The 17,060-nt window shown below is 53.5% G+C and overlaps 1 protein-coding gene across 1 annotated transcript in view; it reads right to left on the bottom strand.

Moving 5' to 3' along the window:
* Positions 1–288: 288 nt before the first annotated feature.
* ARNT2 (aryl hydrocarbon receptor nuclear translocator 2) overlaps positions 289–17,060 on the bottom strand; it is a 187,461-nt gene continuing 170,689 nt past the window's right edge. The window contains exons 16-19 of the mRNA XM_023510130.1: positions 14,401–14,539; positions 13,596–13,746; positions 6,140–6,276; positions 289–4,400 (exon numbers count right to left, since the gene is read on the bottom strand). Coding sequence (XP_023365898.1) covers positions 4,302–4,400; positions 6,140–6,276; positions 13,596–13,746; positions 14,401–14,539 — 526 coding nt within the window. The 3' untranslated portion in view covers positions 289–4,301. The remainder of the gene's footprint in view (positions 4,401–6,139; positions 6,277–13,595; positions 13,747–14,400; positions 14,540–17,060) is intronic.

The following is a 17,060-nucleotide window of genomic DNA, read 5'->3' as shown; positions in this document are numbered from 1 at the left end:
TCTGAGTCTCAGTTTCTTCATCTATAAACCAGCAGTAGTAACTACACACCATAGATCTGTGCTGATTAACAAAAAAAGCATTTGCAAAGAAGCTTCTAGAGAACCTTGCCTGATACATTTGAGAAGTGTTAGTTTCCTTTTCCAAGAGGCCTTCAGCATACACAGATCCCACGTCCTTTACTGACGCCACAGAACACGGCTCTCAGGAAGAGGGGCGATACGGGATGTACCCCTGAGAGCGGTGGTTTCCATGAATGGTTCAATTACAAAGTTGGCCTGGGTCATTCATTGTTCAGAGCAAAGTCACTTTTATTGTAATGACATTTTAAAAGGCAGTTACATTAGTTACACATATACACAACTGACTTAATAACTGTTAGTCATAGAGAACATTCAAGAAATACAAATGATTTTTCCACAGCACAGTTCACGTCCATACGAAGTAAGGTTAAAAGAGAAATGATTAAGTGCTTACATTGTCCACTGAAGCCTGCTTGTGAAATATTTTTTCTTTTTTTTTAAAGGAAACTGAGATTGTTAGATGAAGCCAGCTGCCCTGGTCCTCCACAGCCTGGGAACCTCCGTCTCTTACTTGCACACATGTCAGTGCCCCAGAGGCCTTGGCCAGTTGCTTTACTATACAGCCAGTTTTGGCCACAAGACCTAGAGACTTGGACATGTGAAAACGTGCCCACACCATTGTGTGGTTTCTCTGAAGTTGCCCCGGACTCAGGCAGTGGAAGAAAAGGAAGACTTGTGGCTCCTCGGGAATGGGATCGGTGGGGAGGAGTCCTGACAAGTCAGGGCACCGTAACTTAGACCAAACCTGTATTTTCTGATAACACAAAGGGGGTTTCCAATTGGAGCTGCTACTGGCTGGAGCTGTTAGGTCACTGGCTTATTCTTGTTTTTGCAGCAGGTTGGAGCAGGTGGGTCCCATGAGGGAGCACTCGCTATGCTGGTGTAGCTCATGGGCTACTCCAAGTGAGGTGGGTGGGGGAGAGACCACTGGTCATTCCTGGGGGTCAGCCTCATCTCTTGGCTGGTGCCAGCAGGAGTGCTGACATGTGGGAGTGCGGCTAATCTGGACAACACAGGCAACTTTATTGATATAGAAGATTAAAGCTCCTCCATGTTCGGTTCCATCAGCTATCAGGATCCCCCTACTATCTGCAATATTCACCACTCATGAAATAACAACATGGTTGAACGTGACCTGTCAGATAGCAGAGCAGGATGTGGCATTTGTAACAAATCACCCTATTGTTCCTTGAAGCCAAAACTAAAAGCAAAAGTAGGGGGAGTAACATGCAGGCAGCATGTTCTAGAACCATCCTTGGCCACTCACTGTCACTGTACTGCATCCATGCCCTTGCCAGGGGCTCAGGTGCCACCGCATGGCCCTCTCATGGGGAAAGCTTTCTGCCTGCTCAACCTGGGGGAGCTGGTGCAAAGTCCAGTAGCTCAGAGGAGGGGCGACTGAGAAGTGAGTCACGGAGGCAAACAAAGCCATGAGCGCTGGTCCCTTCATAATCCAGCTTCACCTGGTCTCCAGTAGGAGAGGTGCTGGAGTGTGAGCGCTCTGGCCTCTGAGGCTGGGCAGAACTGGTGTGGAAGGTTCTTTCGCAAACCTGGATGCTTAAACCCTGGGGGTTTAATTCTTAACTCCAGTTTGTCTCAAAAATATTTGGTGAGAGAATCCTCCGGTATGGGATCCCCCCTGCCCTGGCCTTCAACTCCTCCATCTCCACTATTACCTATTTACACATTCACTTCCAGGAATCACAAGTGGCGTGGTGAATGGGAAAGACATTGAACGCAAGCCAGCTTCCCAGACTCCACCAGGGTTCCCTGAAGATGCTCCTAGCACAGGGCTGGAGGGGAAGAAGGCAGAGCCTGAGTAGTCACCAACCCTCAAATCCCAGGGCCCAGGGCTGGGGGAGGAAGCAGAGGGAGGGTGGTGGGAGCAGGGCTCCTCACCTGTTCTTCTGCTCCCTCGGCCCAGACATGGGGCAGGTGCACCGAGCCGTGCATGTGTTCACCTGTGTGTGCATCCATGAACAGTCTTTAACTTTCCTCCAAAATACAAAAGGCAAAAGCAAACATAAGACCTCTCACTACTTCTGGATTCACAAGCCAAAGGCTGTAAGGAGTCTGTTTTCACTTCACTGAGAAATACTTCTTTGATCTGGGACCTATTTTTGTGCCTTTTTTGGGAGGGAAGGGGGAAATAATTACGCCCATGGCCCGGGGGCAAGCTCAAGGCTGCAGGAGGTAGAGGTGGCCCCAGGGGCAGGGCAGGGAAAAGGAGGCCCATTCTAGGCTGCCCCATGGGGATGTGCAGGGTTTCAACCAAATGCCCTTTGCCCAGAAGCAAGAAAGCTACACTCTGAGGTGAGGGAACACTAAACTCAGAACCCAGTCACCACTACAGATAAGAGGCTTACAAGCCGCTCTAGAAACTGCAAAGTCAGGGTTAAGGTAGCACCTAGGAACTGGGATCACATGTACTGGCTGCCAGGCACAGGCACTCCACTGAGCACTGCTGGTCTTTACCAGGTGAAATCCCCATCAACACTGAGCAATGGGTCTGCTTGGATGCCAGACAGGGCTGGGGGTCAATGCTGAGCCTTCAAAGAACCACACTCTCCCTTGACTCCTCCCTGCATGCGGGGCTCACTGGCTCTCAGGCCACTGACCACCAATGTCCCCCTCCCCGGCCCCCCAGAATCGGGGAGCACAAGGACTGTCCTGCGTGGCCACTGCAGCTGCTCTTCTATGTGGGAGTCAGTGGGCTGACAGGCTGGTGACTCAGGGCAGGAGGGTGATGGTCACGGCAAGACAGCAACGTGGGATTCTGGGGGAACCCTTGCTCCCACTGGGAAGGTTGGGGGAAGGCAGGGGAGGCCTGCAAAAATAGGTCTTCAAGCTATCTCCCCAAGTCTGAGCATAGCACAGCAAGTCAGGGAGCATGGGCTCAGAGGTCGGCCAGGCAGAAGCTTCTGAAAGTCACCTTTCTCCTGTCTTGAGATCATATAAGGAATTCAAGACCCTGATAAGTATGTGGCAGAACCAGAAATGGAGCCAGAACCAAAACCTATGTCTTCTGCCCCACAGGCCTCCACTCCATCCCTCCCAAACCACCCCTGTTCCTCCCATCAGGCTGGAGAAAGGAGGCTCAGTGGCCACCTCCAGGGCCACTGAGCAGAATGTGGCATCAGTTAGGATGGGAGGGCCTGGGTGTCTTGTTCCTGCCATCCACTCCTGTACAGAAGGGGCCAGGCATCTATGAACTCAGGACTTGTGGGACTGGGCAGGGATGAGAGCCTCTTCCCACAGAGGGAACAAGGTGTTGCCAACATGGGATCAGGAACACAGCTGCTCAGACCTCAGTGGGAGACAGAAGTGTGCCCGTGGGGGCTCCTGCAGGATGGGGCCGGCTCCTCAAAGAGGGGGGACCTGAATCTGCACCAGGGGCTTGGACCACTGAACTGAGCTATCAAAGTGAGCAGGTCCCCAGCTGTGACTCTTGTGACCCTGTCAGCCTAGCTCCTCATCCCAGGCCCAGCGTCCTCCGGTCACAGTGGTGCTGCTGCTGGGCTTGGGGAGGGGACTGGGTGTTCGGCTCAGTCCCTGCACTCACTGTACACTCTGTGGGTTCTACACACTCACTGTGGCCACACATAACAGACACGGTCACAGCCCGTCCATTAGGACAGAAAGTTCACGTCACACTGCACAAAGCACATATATCCCATGGTATGATGAGTTCTCAGGGAGGTCAGTGGAGCCGAGGGCAGCCACCTCCATATCCCTGGGCTCCTCAGGATCAACTGGCAGACAAAGCCTGTGCGTCCTGCTCACCTCCCTCCCTAAGCCCACCCTGGACCACCCAACCAACAGAAGCGAAGAGAAAGAAGCTGCTGCCTTCAGCATCCTGGGTGGGCCTGCTGGTGCCACGTGGTCTCTCTGAGCATTAACTGAATTTTTTATGAGTATAAATTGTCTGTTAAGAGATTATTCACAACCAAATTTAAGGACCCAGCAGGCTCACCTCCTGAGCAGACACAAAAGATACAATAAATACAACCATTTCCCGAACATCTACCCGGGGGCCCTGGTCAGTGGCTGAGCAGTCACAGCTATGGGCAAGAGCAGAGATATGCCACGCCTGGGGACACAGCTGGAGGATGGCTTCTGGTGGGGGTCCTGTGGCAGGGCAAGCAGGATGAGGGTGGGCCCCGTTCATAGGGGCATCAGTGGCAGAGCAGGGGTGGCACTGTACAGAGGGAGCCTCAAAGCTACTCAGAAAATGGGGGGAACATGCCCAGGTCGGCAAAGTCTTCGATGTTATAGTTGCCAGTCCCCTGGGTGGGATCTCCCGGCATGGGCAGCATGTCCTGTAGAGGAGAAGAAAGAAAGCCACAGGGGGCGGGGTGTGTCAGCTTTCTGGCCAGTAACCTGTGCACGTCCTAGGAGCCCACCCTGCCGACCATCCTTGGGCTTCTGCAGTTGTGCCCTGCATGGGTCCTCAGACGCCTGGAAACTGCTCTCCCTGGTAAGCTGTCATGCCAGTAGGTGAACAACGTCAGGATCTAGGGCTGAGCCAGGGACACAGGGTGGACACAGGTGGTCCCAGCCTGGCACCCAGCAAGGTGCACGCAGAAGACAGTTGCAATGCAAGAGAAATGCAAGTGCCAGGCAGGAGGAGGATGTGCAGAGGCCTGCCGCCTGCCTGCCTGCCTGCCGCCTGCCGCCTGCAGTGTGCATCTTAGGGAAGGGCCACACCCCTGACTTGTGGGACTTTAGCCCCTTAAAGTCCTTTGGGTCCTCTGGCCCTCAAACTATCTACCCAGAAAATCCGAGTAGCAATGCTTCAATTCTTTATGGTATATTTCCCAGCCTGGGTTCTGTTAGGTTCTCAGCCCATGCAGTACGCTATGAGAAAAGAATTCTGTGGATAAATAAGTTTGGGAAACAAGGCATCCTTTGTCTGCCTGTTAGAAATCCAGTCCCATGATTTAATAAAAGCTCTGATGAGTCTTGCAATAAAGAAACTGAATAACTTTTTCTAACCAGTGTTTCATAATCCTATTTGACCAAGAATTTCCTTTTAGCATCATAACCATGAAAACCCACATCAGGAAATTCTGCCCTATGGGGCTACTGTGAGGCTGAGGATAGGAAGGAGCTTTCAGCAGGAGGGAGGAACAGTGACTGCAATGGGGAGGGGCAGGCTCAGGCAAGGCGCTCCTCAGCAGTTACAGGAATGCTGCCCTGCTCCTTGGGGGCCTGAGTGACATTGGGGTTCTAGAGCTCAGTTTGTGAAGATGCTCTGGGCCTGGTGGAAAGGAGCTTGGGGTGAGGGTGGGGTAAATGCGGAGGAGGAACCCCAATCCTGGGGCTCTCAGAACCCTCCAGTGATGTGGTCCTGCCTCCCTCCTCGCTTTGGAGGGCAGGCCTGGGGTGCAATGCAGGGTGTCTGGGCTTCTGCTTGACCTGGGTTGGGCTGAGCTCTTGGCTAAGGGCCATTGGCAGGCTTGTGGCCCCTCTGAAGTCTTCCAGTCAAGCCTAGGAAACCCAAAGGGGGCACAGCACTGCACTGTGTGGCCATGGTGGTACCCAGGCCAACTGTACAGCCTGCCCTACAGTAGGCTAGGAATGTCTCGAATAGCACAGAGTTATAAGGTGCCAGGTATCCTCAGTCAGGGGTATCCTGAGTTAACCAAAGGGAAGATTCAGTTGTGCCAGGGCAGGGCTGGCACGGGGCTAGGGCCTGGCAAGGACAGGAAAGGGGCGGGGAGCAGGAGGCATTGAGACCAAGGAGAGGCCCCTTCAGCCTTGGCTTTGTACACCCCTCCCAGGCAACTCTGGACGCTGGGGCAGGGACATGTCCAGCTGCAACACCCCCTTTCCTGTGCCTTGGCTCAGAGGCTATGGCCCCTGCCCCTTGCCTCATGCACCTGAGGTCTCTGGCTGGGCAGGATGGGACCTTCTTCCCCTGGACTCCCTTTAGCCCAGGCTGGGCCAGGACTCACGATGGCTACCGGGTAGGCGGTGGTGCAGCACAGAGCGAGGGGGAAAGGAAGCAGAGAGAAGGCGCCGGTACCTACGAGAAGGCGGTGCTCGCTCGATTTACCTGGAACACTTCAGTCTGACCGGGCTGCTGGTGGGAGTGCTGCTCACCGCTCTGCTGACCGTGGTGCTGGCTTTGCCACTGTGACCAGACTTCTGAGGGCCGCCCTTGGAACTGCCCGCTACCTTGTCCACTTTCAGCTGAAAGACCCGACACTTTCTTTAAAAGCCGTCCCATGGTTCTGTGAGACCTAAGAACCACTGCAGTTCAGTGGGCCCCAATTTCTGAAAGGGACGCTATGCTCAGAGCTGTGCTTTCTGTTCCTGTCTTTCTCACTCTGAGTGACAACAAGCAGCGTGGACACAAGAGACGCAGAGGCCCTGGTGCAGTTGCCTGGCTCTCCCTGGGGTCACCTGCCAACTAACCAGGTGCTTTAAGCCCTGGAGCTCCCCATGCTCTCGGTGACCATTCATGGAAACTTTGGTAGGGATCAGGGGCTTGTCTGAGGGACTCGGAACATGGGCGTGAGAGGCCCCTCCTTGCAGCACAAGCTTGGCAGGAGAAGGCAGACACAGTCTGCTGCTGCTCCCGACCCCTTTTGTCTACAGACAGCTCTTTAAAGGCATCGGCCCCCCTAGAGGAACAGCCTGCCCTCAGCATGCCCCCAGGAATGGCCAGCCTCGTGCTCTGCCTTTCCAGCAGCTCAGAAGCCACACACGGTTCCTCCAGCAGGGCCCTGGCCCTGTCAGGCGGCTCACTGGTGATGTGCACCTTAGCCTCAGTTTGTGTAAGAGGGAAGGAATCTGGGCACTGGTCAGATAAGAAGCTACGTTTCCCCTGTGGGAATCAAGAAATTTATTTATCAGTGAGAGCTATTTTGCTTCCAATAGGTTATAAAAATATACCCATAAATAGGAAAAATATCTAAAACATTTTTGAGATTCAAATAAAGAAGATGCTTAAGGCACATCACAAACTGTAGGAACTTTTTTTCTTCTTTCAAATCATTCAATAACATTCTAGAGATAATGGACTCTTGGTCAAGCTCTAGGGGACAGGACAGGCCCCATCTTGTCCCACCTTACTTTTTCCAGCATCTATGCTGGCCACAGGCAGGCCACACCCCTCACCCACCACTAAGCTGGGCACTGGGGCAATCTGAGCTAAGGCTGGAATGTGTTCAGGGGGGAAAGAATCTCTCAATCTTTGTTACTCTCTGTCCTCTCTCCTCTTTCACACATGTGCGCACACACATGCCCATCCACCCATATACACTGCGTGGGACATAAAGGGCTTTAATATAACACATAAGCTCGCTCCCTCCAATGCTTCACCCTCAGTGCTTTTCATTCTGTATGATGATGACAGTTGGCAAGGAGTTCTCCGGCATCAAGCATCAAGGCAGGGTAAAAATCCCTACCTCAGCACAAAGGAAACTTTAAATCTATGGGGCACACAGGATTCTGCTGTAAAATAAGCATCTGGCAATCTGCAATGCCTTTTCTACTAAGCTCAGACCTGGGTCTCTCCAAGGGCCAAAGGAATTCTTTGTTAGAATCACGTCCACAGGCCTGATTTGTAAATCTAAGAATCTAGAGTTGGCTGAGTAGAGGACGGGCCTGTTTCAAGACAGTGGCTTTTGGTCCCAAAGCCAAGTTACAAATGATGAGCTGGGTTCTAGCCACACCATTTCTGCTGTTCCACAGGCTGCCTGAGCAAGGCCTAGGCACCTTCTGGCCTGGGTGTCCACACAGGTTGTGTTACCGGCTGCTCCCACCTGGGCCAGCTAAGTGGGCCTTCAGACCATGGGACAGAGTCTTGAGGAATTTATGGATTTCTAGGTCGTGGAGGCAGGGATAGCATCTTCCTTTATTATAGTTTGAAGTTCAGTGCTATAATTCCACTCTTACCACCTAGTGTCTTCTTCTTGTGACATTCAGCTGATTTCAAAGTTGCCCTAATATTCAAGGCCAACTTGAAGTCCTGCTTAGAGGTACTGTTTGTCCTGTGGCTGCCAGCCTGGGGAAATGTGAGTACTCCCCTCTGACCCCCAAGGCATTTGGCAACATCTAGAGATAACTAGTCATTATCATAAAAAGAAGAATGCTGGTGGCCAGACACTGGGGACCAGGCTGAACACACGATAACCAATAGAGAGCCTCCACACAAAGAATTATCCAGCTAAAACGTCAGCAGTGCTGAGGTTGACAAACCTTGTCAGCCAGGTGTGGTGGCCCATGCCTAGTACTGGTACCTTGGCTGGTAGTTTGGAGGATGAGGTGGAGGATCACTTGAGCCCAGGAGTCTGAGGCTGCAGTGAGTGATGATTTGGCCACTGCACTCCAGCCTGGGCAATAGAACAAGAAAAAAAAAATGCAGCTGGTGCTCATACCAAGGACTTTGAGGCATAAGAAAACCGTACCTTACACAAAGATCACAGACTGCCCTGTCCCAGATTTCTAGCTGAGACCTCACCTTTCTTTCTTTCTTTCTTTCTTTTTTTTTTTTGAGACAGAGCCTCAAGCTGTCCCCCTGGGTAGAGTGCTGTGGCATCACAGTTCACAGCAACCTCCAACTCCTGGGCTCAAGCAAGTCTCCTGCCTCAGCCTCCCAAGTAGCTGGGACCACAGGTGCCTGCCACAACGCCTGGCTATTTTTTTTTGGTTGCAGCCGTCATTGTTGTTTTTGGTGGGCATGGCTGGATTTGAACCCGTCACCTTAGATGTATATGGATGGCGCCTTAGCCACTTGAGCCACAGGAGCCTAGCTGAGACCTTACCTTTCAACCCTAACTAGTAGGAACAGAGAGTTCTACAGTTCCTCAAAATTCAGTGGTAAAAATATACAGGGCTCAGTTTTGGGGCGGGAGCAGGGAAGTAAGAGGGTCCACACAGTCTGCAAATGTTTCAGATCATTGAAATCCTACCCGTTCCTTCCCATGCTTATCCTGACACACTCCCCATCTTGAATTACGCATTCCATTTCCCACTGAAAAGATCTCAGACCTTTTTAGAAAAACAAATTCTTTCACCTCCCCTCTCCAAAGTAAACACAGGCAGGGTGAGGCGGCTGAGGTGGCTCTCATAAGGAAAAGCAACATGCTCCGAGCTTTGTAAGCGAGGCTCATCCTCAGAGCTGTTACAGTCATCTGCTGTGACCCAGCTGTGACTGGTGCCACCCAGGAATGGCTTGCTTTCACACCCTCATCCTAAACTGAAAAGTGCCTGGTGAACAAGAAGCCATGGACACGCCTGTGCTTGCTAAGATGTTGCATCTGGAGGATTCTGCTAAGAAAATAATGTAATTTAGGCCCTCTATAAATATACATAGACATATATGTCATACTCGGGGCAAGTCAGGGAATGAAAACCTGGCCTGCTAGCGCACCTCTGAGCCACTTCTCTTGGACCAATCTGTGTGCTTGGCTCCTTGCATTTCTCCAAGAAACAACATGATATTAGTGAGCACATGCCTGGTAGTAGTTGAGACAGGAAGAAACCCAGTGATTTAGGGATTTGTATTCACCTCTGCGCCACTTATCAATTTATTGCCTTAACGTAGCTATAAATTCACCCTTCTTTGTCCCACTTTGTGATACCGAACTGTACCCTATAAACATTTCTCCTTTGCCAGCTGGTGCAATGTGAGGCCCTGCCAAAAGAGGACACTGGTGAGACAGCAAGGGACAGGAAGTGTGTGGTGGCGGGCTGCTTCCTGCTGCAGTGTGGCTAATGGCAGCGTGAGAAGTCCAGTGGTATTTGCTCTCCAACAAGTTCCCTACCACCCAAGAGTGGCCTCCTGTGAACCAGTTCTCTGTGGAAGTTCCTGCCCACCTGCTGGGAGGTTCTGTGGACAGGTCTTGTTCACCCACACCTTCTGCTGAGGCTCTCGGGCAGCTGGCAGGCTGTTTCCACAGACCAGCTGCAGCCTGCGGCCTTTGCACATTTACAAGGTATGTGCTCCTGGGACAGACACACGTTCAACAGGGGCTGAGCATCAGGCTTTGCGGGGTGAGGTTTCCTCCCTCAAATTCTTGGTTCCTTTCCTGTTTGCTTTCCCTTACTCACACAGGCAGAAGCTGCTGTCCACGCTTGCTGTCCCTACATTCCCCAGACTCCTCCTTTACCAACATGTATTAGCTTAGAAAATCTTTAAACTTTCTCTGTTCAAACAACTGCCATGATTTCTGTCTCCTGCCTGGGCCCCGGCAGACACAACACTTTCCCCACTTATTTATTAAGGGAATAAGTATGTGAATGTGTATAAATAAAAGGATGGTGTGTTCTCCCACTTTGCTGCCGGACACCGTTTTTGACAGCTATGTTTTCTCTGTGACCTGACACAAAATGAAAATGGGACTAAGATTGGAAATGCAACAGCAGCACAGCTCCAAAGAATTGAATGCCCCTGACACGGCAGACGTGCTCAGGACAGAAGAGCTTGGGGGACAGAACCAGTGTGCACACCACAGAAAGGGCCGAGGCCTGGGCAGAGACTTTCTCATCGGTGTCTGAGCTTGGTCTCTAAAGCAATCCCGAAGGGTCCAGCAGCAGGTGAAGCACTATTCACAAGTGACATGCTGTGCTTGCTGTCCCTTGATGTCTGCTGCTGGGGCACTGCTGGGGGATGTGCCCAGCATCCCAAGTGTGCCCAGAAGCACTGCCCATCCCAGTCAGCCAGGAGCAGGAGGTCAGGACTGGCTGTGCTGCCCCTGTGGGCTCTGGGCCAGGGTAACTAGTCGGGGTGCTGCCGTGCGAGGGATCCCCTCTGTGCCCCACCAAGGCTGCAGCTGTCTCTCACACGCCTTCAGAGACCCCTGGGAGGCTGCTCAGGTATGCACATGCAGGTGTAGAACATGTGTCTGCTGTACAGTTAAACATTGCCTGGTTTTTCCCCCTGTTTTCTGTTTATTAAATAATTAATGCACTGGCCACTGCGGACACTGCTCTGGTCCTTCTCCACTGCAGTGCTTCCCAGGCACCCTTGGGAGATTACCATCCTTGGTGATAAACACACCCTTGATAATCTCACATCTTTCCTTTACCTTAACCAAAGCCTGGCCCCTGCCCCCAGCCAGAGTGGGACTCTGTTCCTCAGGTGCGGGGGCTGACCCCATGGTCAAGAGGGGGCTGGGTGCTCACCCACTCTGCAGCCCCTCCAGACTGCTTTTCCCACCCGAGGTGAGCTCTGGGCCCTCTCTGCCTGCACTCGGGCTTCCTCCTGAAGCCCCCTCTCCACTTCCTCCCCATCCCAAGCCCGAGCCTCCCTTCCTGCTCCCCGCTTCCCACCTGCCTCTCCCACCACGGCCTGGCTTCCAAACACACTAACAGCTAATTCCCCTCAAACAGCTTCTGCCAGAGTGGACACATGACAGCCTGAGGGGAGGCCAAGCAAACACTCCAGTCCTTAACATCCCTACTCTATACTATCTGCCATTCCCTCACTGGAAGGGTCTAGCACCTTTCTCATTAATGTAAATGAAGAAACACAGCAGAGACATCCAATTCCTGCTTAACTCTAGGAGCCCTGCAGAGCAAACTGGTGGTGACAATGAGTGTGGAGCAGTGGACAAGAGCAGTCTCTAATGCATGGCTGGCCAGGCTCAGTTCCAACCCAGCTACGTGGCCTTGGGTGAGCTGTCCTGCCTTGCTGTGCCTCAGTTCATTTATCTGTGTAGTGGGAATAGTAATGGTAGCTCCCTCGCAGGGCTACTGTGAGCATTAATGGTGCCGGGTGCGAGCACAGGGAGACTCCAGTAAGGCTTACCTGCTGCTGTCGGCACCATCGCCAGCTGAGTGTGAGGGGGAAGGAAACTGGAAATGGCTGCTGAGTCTGGAGCCCCATTTGTGTGTCCCTGTTCTTGGCCATCTGTGCAGGGGCCTCTTTCTGGGGGCTTTGTCCTTCCTGTGTCCCATCCCCACTTACACTTCTAGGCCTGGCATTTGCTTAGTGGAGACAACACAGACACAGAATGAATGGCACTGGATCATTAGGGCAGAGAGGCGGCCTGCCCACCTGTCCTGTCATGGCCACAGCCAGATGCTGTAGGGCCCTGCCAGGGACACTTGTCAGCTCTGTTCTGAAGCCTCTCCTGGCCTGTCAGGCACGACAACCATCTTGGCCTTCAGCATTGGGGGCCGCTGTGCAGACTGTAGCTGCCACCTCTGCCGTGCCCTCCTGCCTGCTTCCTTCTGTCCTCTGCCTTGGTCTCTGGACTGTGCTCTTATTCAGGGTAGGGGCCAGGTCTCCCCTGTCTGTGCTCCAGGGCTCCTACAGGGCCTGGCACTCAGGACTTGCTGAGTGAAAGTGAGTCAGAGTCCCCCACCAGGACGAGGTGCCTGTGGTGCCTCATGACTGTGCAGTCCACAAATGGGGTCTCCCTCACCCCAGCGAGGACACCAGATGTAGAGAAGGTTCTCCTGTGGACGGTGGGGAGGGGTGCTCTCCTGGAGTCAGGGGCATCTTAACCGAGTACCTGGCTGAACTCAGGGCTTCTCCTTCCTGAAACTGGACACTGTGCTTCTAAACTGAGATTCACTGACATGGGAAGGACAAGCAAGAGATGAACACGAGACCACACCACAAGGACACGGGACTGGAGGGGAGGGGGCCTTGCTGATCCCAAGGGGGAGGGCTAGCCACACATGGGCTCAGGGAATGCTGTGCCCAGGCCTTGGGTCAGGCTGGGCACAGGGGCTGTTGTCAGGGGTGGAGGTGGGGAATGCATGGGGAGCAGCGGTGACTCCACACCAGGGGCCGGGCCAGGCCAGGGGCTCTGCAGGGTTTCTCATGTGCCTGACAGACAAGCAGCTAAAATAGAAGCTTAAACTTGCCAAATGGAAATTTGAGTGTCTGGATCCAGCTTCATACTCACCTAAGAATGGCTGATTCTGCAGAGAAAAGCCCTGTGAGCCACCCTGCTGGACATCACCCAAGGCCAGCAGAGACAGAGAGGGAGAGGGAGGGGACAGGCAGAGGGCAGTGGAACCTGGCCCCAGCAGATATGCTGAGGACCTTCAGTAAGCACAGGGAGCAGGGAGTGAGCCCGGCAGGACTCCTGAGCCAAGTGGGGAGGCTGGTGGTTAACCCTATGGCTTGAGTCTGTGTTAGCAAAGCTACAACAGGTGTTCTTACATGAGACAGGATTTATACACTCGGTTGTCCCTTTAACTCTTGTCTAATTTTTTGAAACAATATTATAGGGTTTTTGACTCAGGGGACCTAAAAATCCTTGCCAAGGGATTTTTAGGGTTATAAAGAATTTATAAAGGGCTAAAACAGCATTCAGATCACATCGGAGCTCAAGAACACAATTCCAGCACCTTGAAAATGGTAAGGAGCCGAATCACAAACCCAGGGTCTGCGCACCCAGTCTCTCACTGCCAGAGGGAGAAGAGGTGTTCACAAACCTCTGGACCTTGTCCCCAGGGAGCTTGGGAGCCCAGCCCCCAAATTCAGGGTGTTTAGAAAGCATTTTGGGGGGCTCTCCCAGGAATTCTTTCCCTGGTTCCCCACCTACCGAACCCTGGAGTCCTGTTGGCAAGGCTGGAGTAGGCATTCCCACTTGGTGAGGAGGTGGCTGGGCTGGACAGCGGGCTGTAAGAGGAGGGGTCTGCCGGGTAGCTGTGGCTCGTTCCAATCCCAAAGGGAGACGACTGGGTCTTGCTAGACTGAGATGGGATTTGCTATAATCAGGACCAGGCAAAGAGATGGGACACACCCCAGTAAACCCCTCCCAGGCCCAGGCTAAGCTCTGTCCCCAGCAGGTGCAGTGGGCAGGGGCAGTGTCTGCTCTGTGTTGACAGTGGCTCCCCATGGTCCTCCTGGCTGGAGGGGCACAGGTCAGCCCAAAGTGCGAGGGTCCTAGAACTGAAGGATCTTTGAGGCAGGTCTGATTGTTGAAGAGACCCCCCCAGGGCTATAATGATCTGGGCCCTCTGGCTTTCGGTTATTAGGAATACTAAGAATTCTCTGGGCCCAAGCAGCGCCCAGCTTTACGGTGACTACAGGGGACAGAGCATGCCACAAGAGCATGTTCTCATGCCTGTCTGGTATGGAAGCACCAGAGGTTCAGAGTGTGGTAAGGGGGCTCATTGTTGATGGGGTGTCTCTGCTCCCTCCCTGCTAGCTGCCCAAGGCATGGCTGGGAGGAAGAAAGGCTGCAGAGGTCACATGCACCCCAAGGTCTGGGGCTTTGAAGCTGCTAAGGGGATGGTTGGTCTAGCTAGGCACAGCCCTTGAGCTGGAATCCAAAGAAAGCATATTCCAGGGTACTCCCATTCTCTGGGCATCTTGGGGAAATGCCCTCCCCCCAACATCCATACCTGTCCCGGAAAAGGTGGCCGACTCCCTGTCCATGACACCTGACTCTGATTTAGCTGCCGGGAGATTTGGGACATGTTCTGGCCTGTCGAAGAGGAGGACTGAATATCATTCACTCCAGGCACATGCACCACTGAAGAGCTAGAAGAAAGGAAAATGCATTTATCCTGAGGAAAGGCTGGCTGGTGTGAGTCCCGCCTGGGCCACCTTCCTTTTCTCTAGTGCCTGGACAAAGAGACCAGCACGGGACACAGGGGGAGCCTCCAAGGCCGCTGTCCTTCTGGCCCTACATTCACCTCCCTAAGGTGTCCAGCATTCTCCCTCCCTGGCCTCATCTCAGCCCTGGGCTCCCTCTGCTCTCTGAAGATGAACAGATGATGTGGTCTCCACGAAGAGAGATACTTCCTAGAATAAGAATCAGTCTTGGTGTTAACTTGCCCCCTTGGGGCTCTGGGAAATTTGTTCCTTCGGCATCTGTAATGTCTAGGGATTCGGGAAACACGTTAAACACAAGGAAAAGTCTGTTAATGGGCCTGGTCCTGCCCCCCAGAGTTTACGTCTTCTACCTTCAGTTTATCCTGGACCTAACTCAACATGTCTTTATTAAGCACCTGCTGTGTGTAGTGCTCTCTGCAGGCCTTCTGCAGGCCCAGTCTGAGCTTGTCTCTATCCACGCATGCATGGTCTGCTCTGCTTGGCTGTCTCCCCTCTGCACACTGCTCATCAAGGACAGGAGGCTGGGGGCAGCCCTCACTGTTTCAGGCCCTTCCTCCTGACCAGCTCGGCATGAGAGGCACAGCACTGGGTGCCCACAGATCATCGAGGGGGTGTGGTGCAGGGCTAAGCACAGGTGGCTATTGGTGCAGGTGGACTTTCAGCTCAGTTTAGAGAGAAAGGCAGACTGTAGGCCCGTAGAGAAGATGGGTACAATTGCATCACTTGTATCCCAGTGCTTTTTCTGTGCCATCTGATCCCTCTTAAAATGCAGCGGCAGTAGCTTATGTGAAGGGAGCAGCATTTCCATCCTCCTAAAACCCCTTCTTCACTGGACACAAGGGCTCCTTCTCGTTCTCCTTCCTAATGAATGTAGGACCTCAGAGGACATTTTCTGATCACTCTTGCCTGGAGGAGCCTCTCCCACACCCCCAGCTCTAGGTGTCCTCCCCAGGACACTGATCCACGAGGGCCATTGTAGCATTGCTGGTCCTAGGAAAGGCTCCCTGGCTGGAAGGGTTGGACTCCTTGGGGCAATAGGCCAGCCCCTGTGCCCAGCCCTCCCCAGGGGCCTTGCAGCCACAGCTGCCCACCTCAGTACAGACTGCAGGGGCCAAGGTTGACAGGACCACAGCAGACTCTGGGTGAGGACACACTTTGGGTATCACCAATGTCATTCTTTGAGCCGCTCAGGGCTCCTCTGGCTGTGTCAGGCCCCAAAGTCCTTCAACCCACCCCAGCCTGAGAGAGCTCGGGCCTTTCAGACTTTCGGGACATTCTGCCCGTTCCACAGGCTTCAGCCCGCACTTGGCTTTCTTTCATCCTTCATTTCACATGCTGGCATTCAGCAGGTGCCTTCACTATGCCAGGCTCTGCAAGGCACTAGGGCACTCCCTGGACTGTCCCCACACCTGCCCCCAGGCCTGCCTTTCCTACCCATCACTGCCCTCACTGCCTCACCCAGGCTCCATGCCTCATGCTGGGCACAATCCCAGCCTCCCTCTTCTCCTGAAGGCTGCCAGTGGCTCTGCACTCGCCAGCATGGTCCTCATGGACACAGCAGCCTCATCCTGTCTCTCCCTCCATGTAGCCTCCCCCAACCCTGCCTCCTCCCCAGCTGCACCTAGCACGGTCCTCAGGCCCGGGTACCTGGCCCTCATCAAGAGGCAGAACCTGACTTTGCTCCCAGGTTTAGCTGAGAAGTTGGCCAGTGATCTCCAGCCAGGTCTGGCTGCCGTTCTTGGGCAGTCCCTTGCCCTTGAATGCTGTCTCTTCCTTATCTCTTGCCACTGCCCCCTCCGTGATCCCCTTCATCCAGAGAAGGGGATAAGCAGCTGTGTCACAAGGATCCTGTGAACACAAATGCCTGGGCAGGGCTGGGACGTCTCCAAGGGCACAAGACAGTCTGGTCCTGACTGATGCACAGCAGAGTCCTGTGAGCAGCAGTGGTGATGGTTCAGGGCTGCTCACTGGGGCTGCCATATCATCTTATTGTCACCAGAACAGAGACCTCTGCTGTGTCCAGAGGTCTCAGAGCCTAGAGCAGCCTGCACCCAGCAATGCCCCACTGTGGGGCCTGATAATCTGGCCACAGCTGCTGAGCTGCTTGTATCTCCAGGTCTGCACACGAGATCCTCACCCCACATGGCCAGGGCACTCCCTGGGTGCCAGCCCTTGCCCATCCAGCCCTGTCCTTTGCTCATCTGCTAAGATCTGGAAGCTCTGCTTAGGCTGTGGCCATGCTCACTGGAGGCTGGGCTGCATGAGAAACCCTTCCCTGCTGGGTATCAGACTTAAGGAGTTTCTCCAAGGGAACTCAGTGGCATCTAGTGGGGATATGCAAGGGTCCGCATACCCACCCCAGAGCTGTCTTTCTCTGTTCTGGCCATTCTCCCCAGTTATGCTTCCGTTTCCCCAGCAGTCACAGGCCAGGCCTCACCTCTGGACA

Source organism: Otolemur garnettii, unplaced genomic scaffold (genome assembly GCF_000181295.1).
Source record: "Otolemur garnettii isolate 467f Iridium unplaced genomic scaffold, OtoGar3 scaffold00011, whole genome shotgun sequence".
NCBI lineage: Eukaryota > Metazoa > Chordata > Mammalia > Primates > Galagidae > Otolemur > Otolemur garnettii.
Note: the sequence above shows the minus strand (reverse complement) of the source record. Positions and strands in the feature narration are given on the sequence as shown.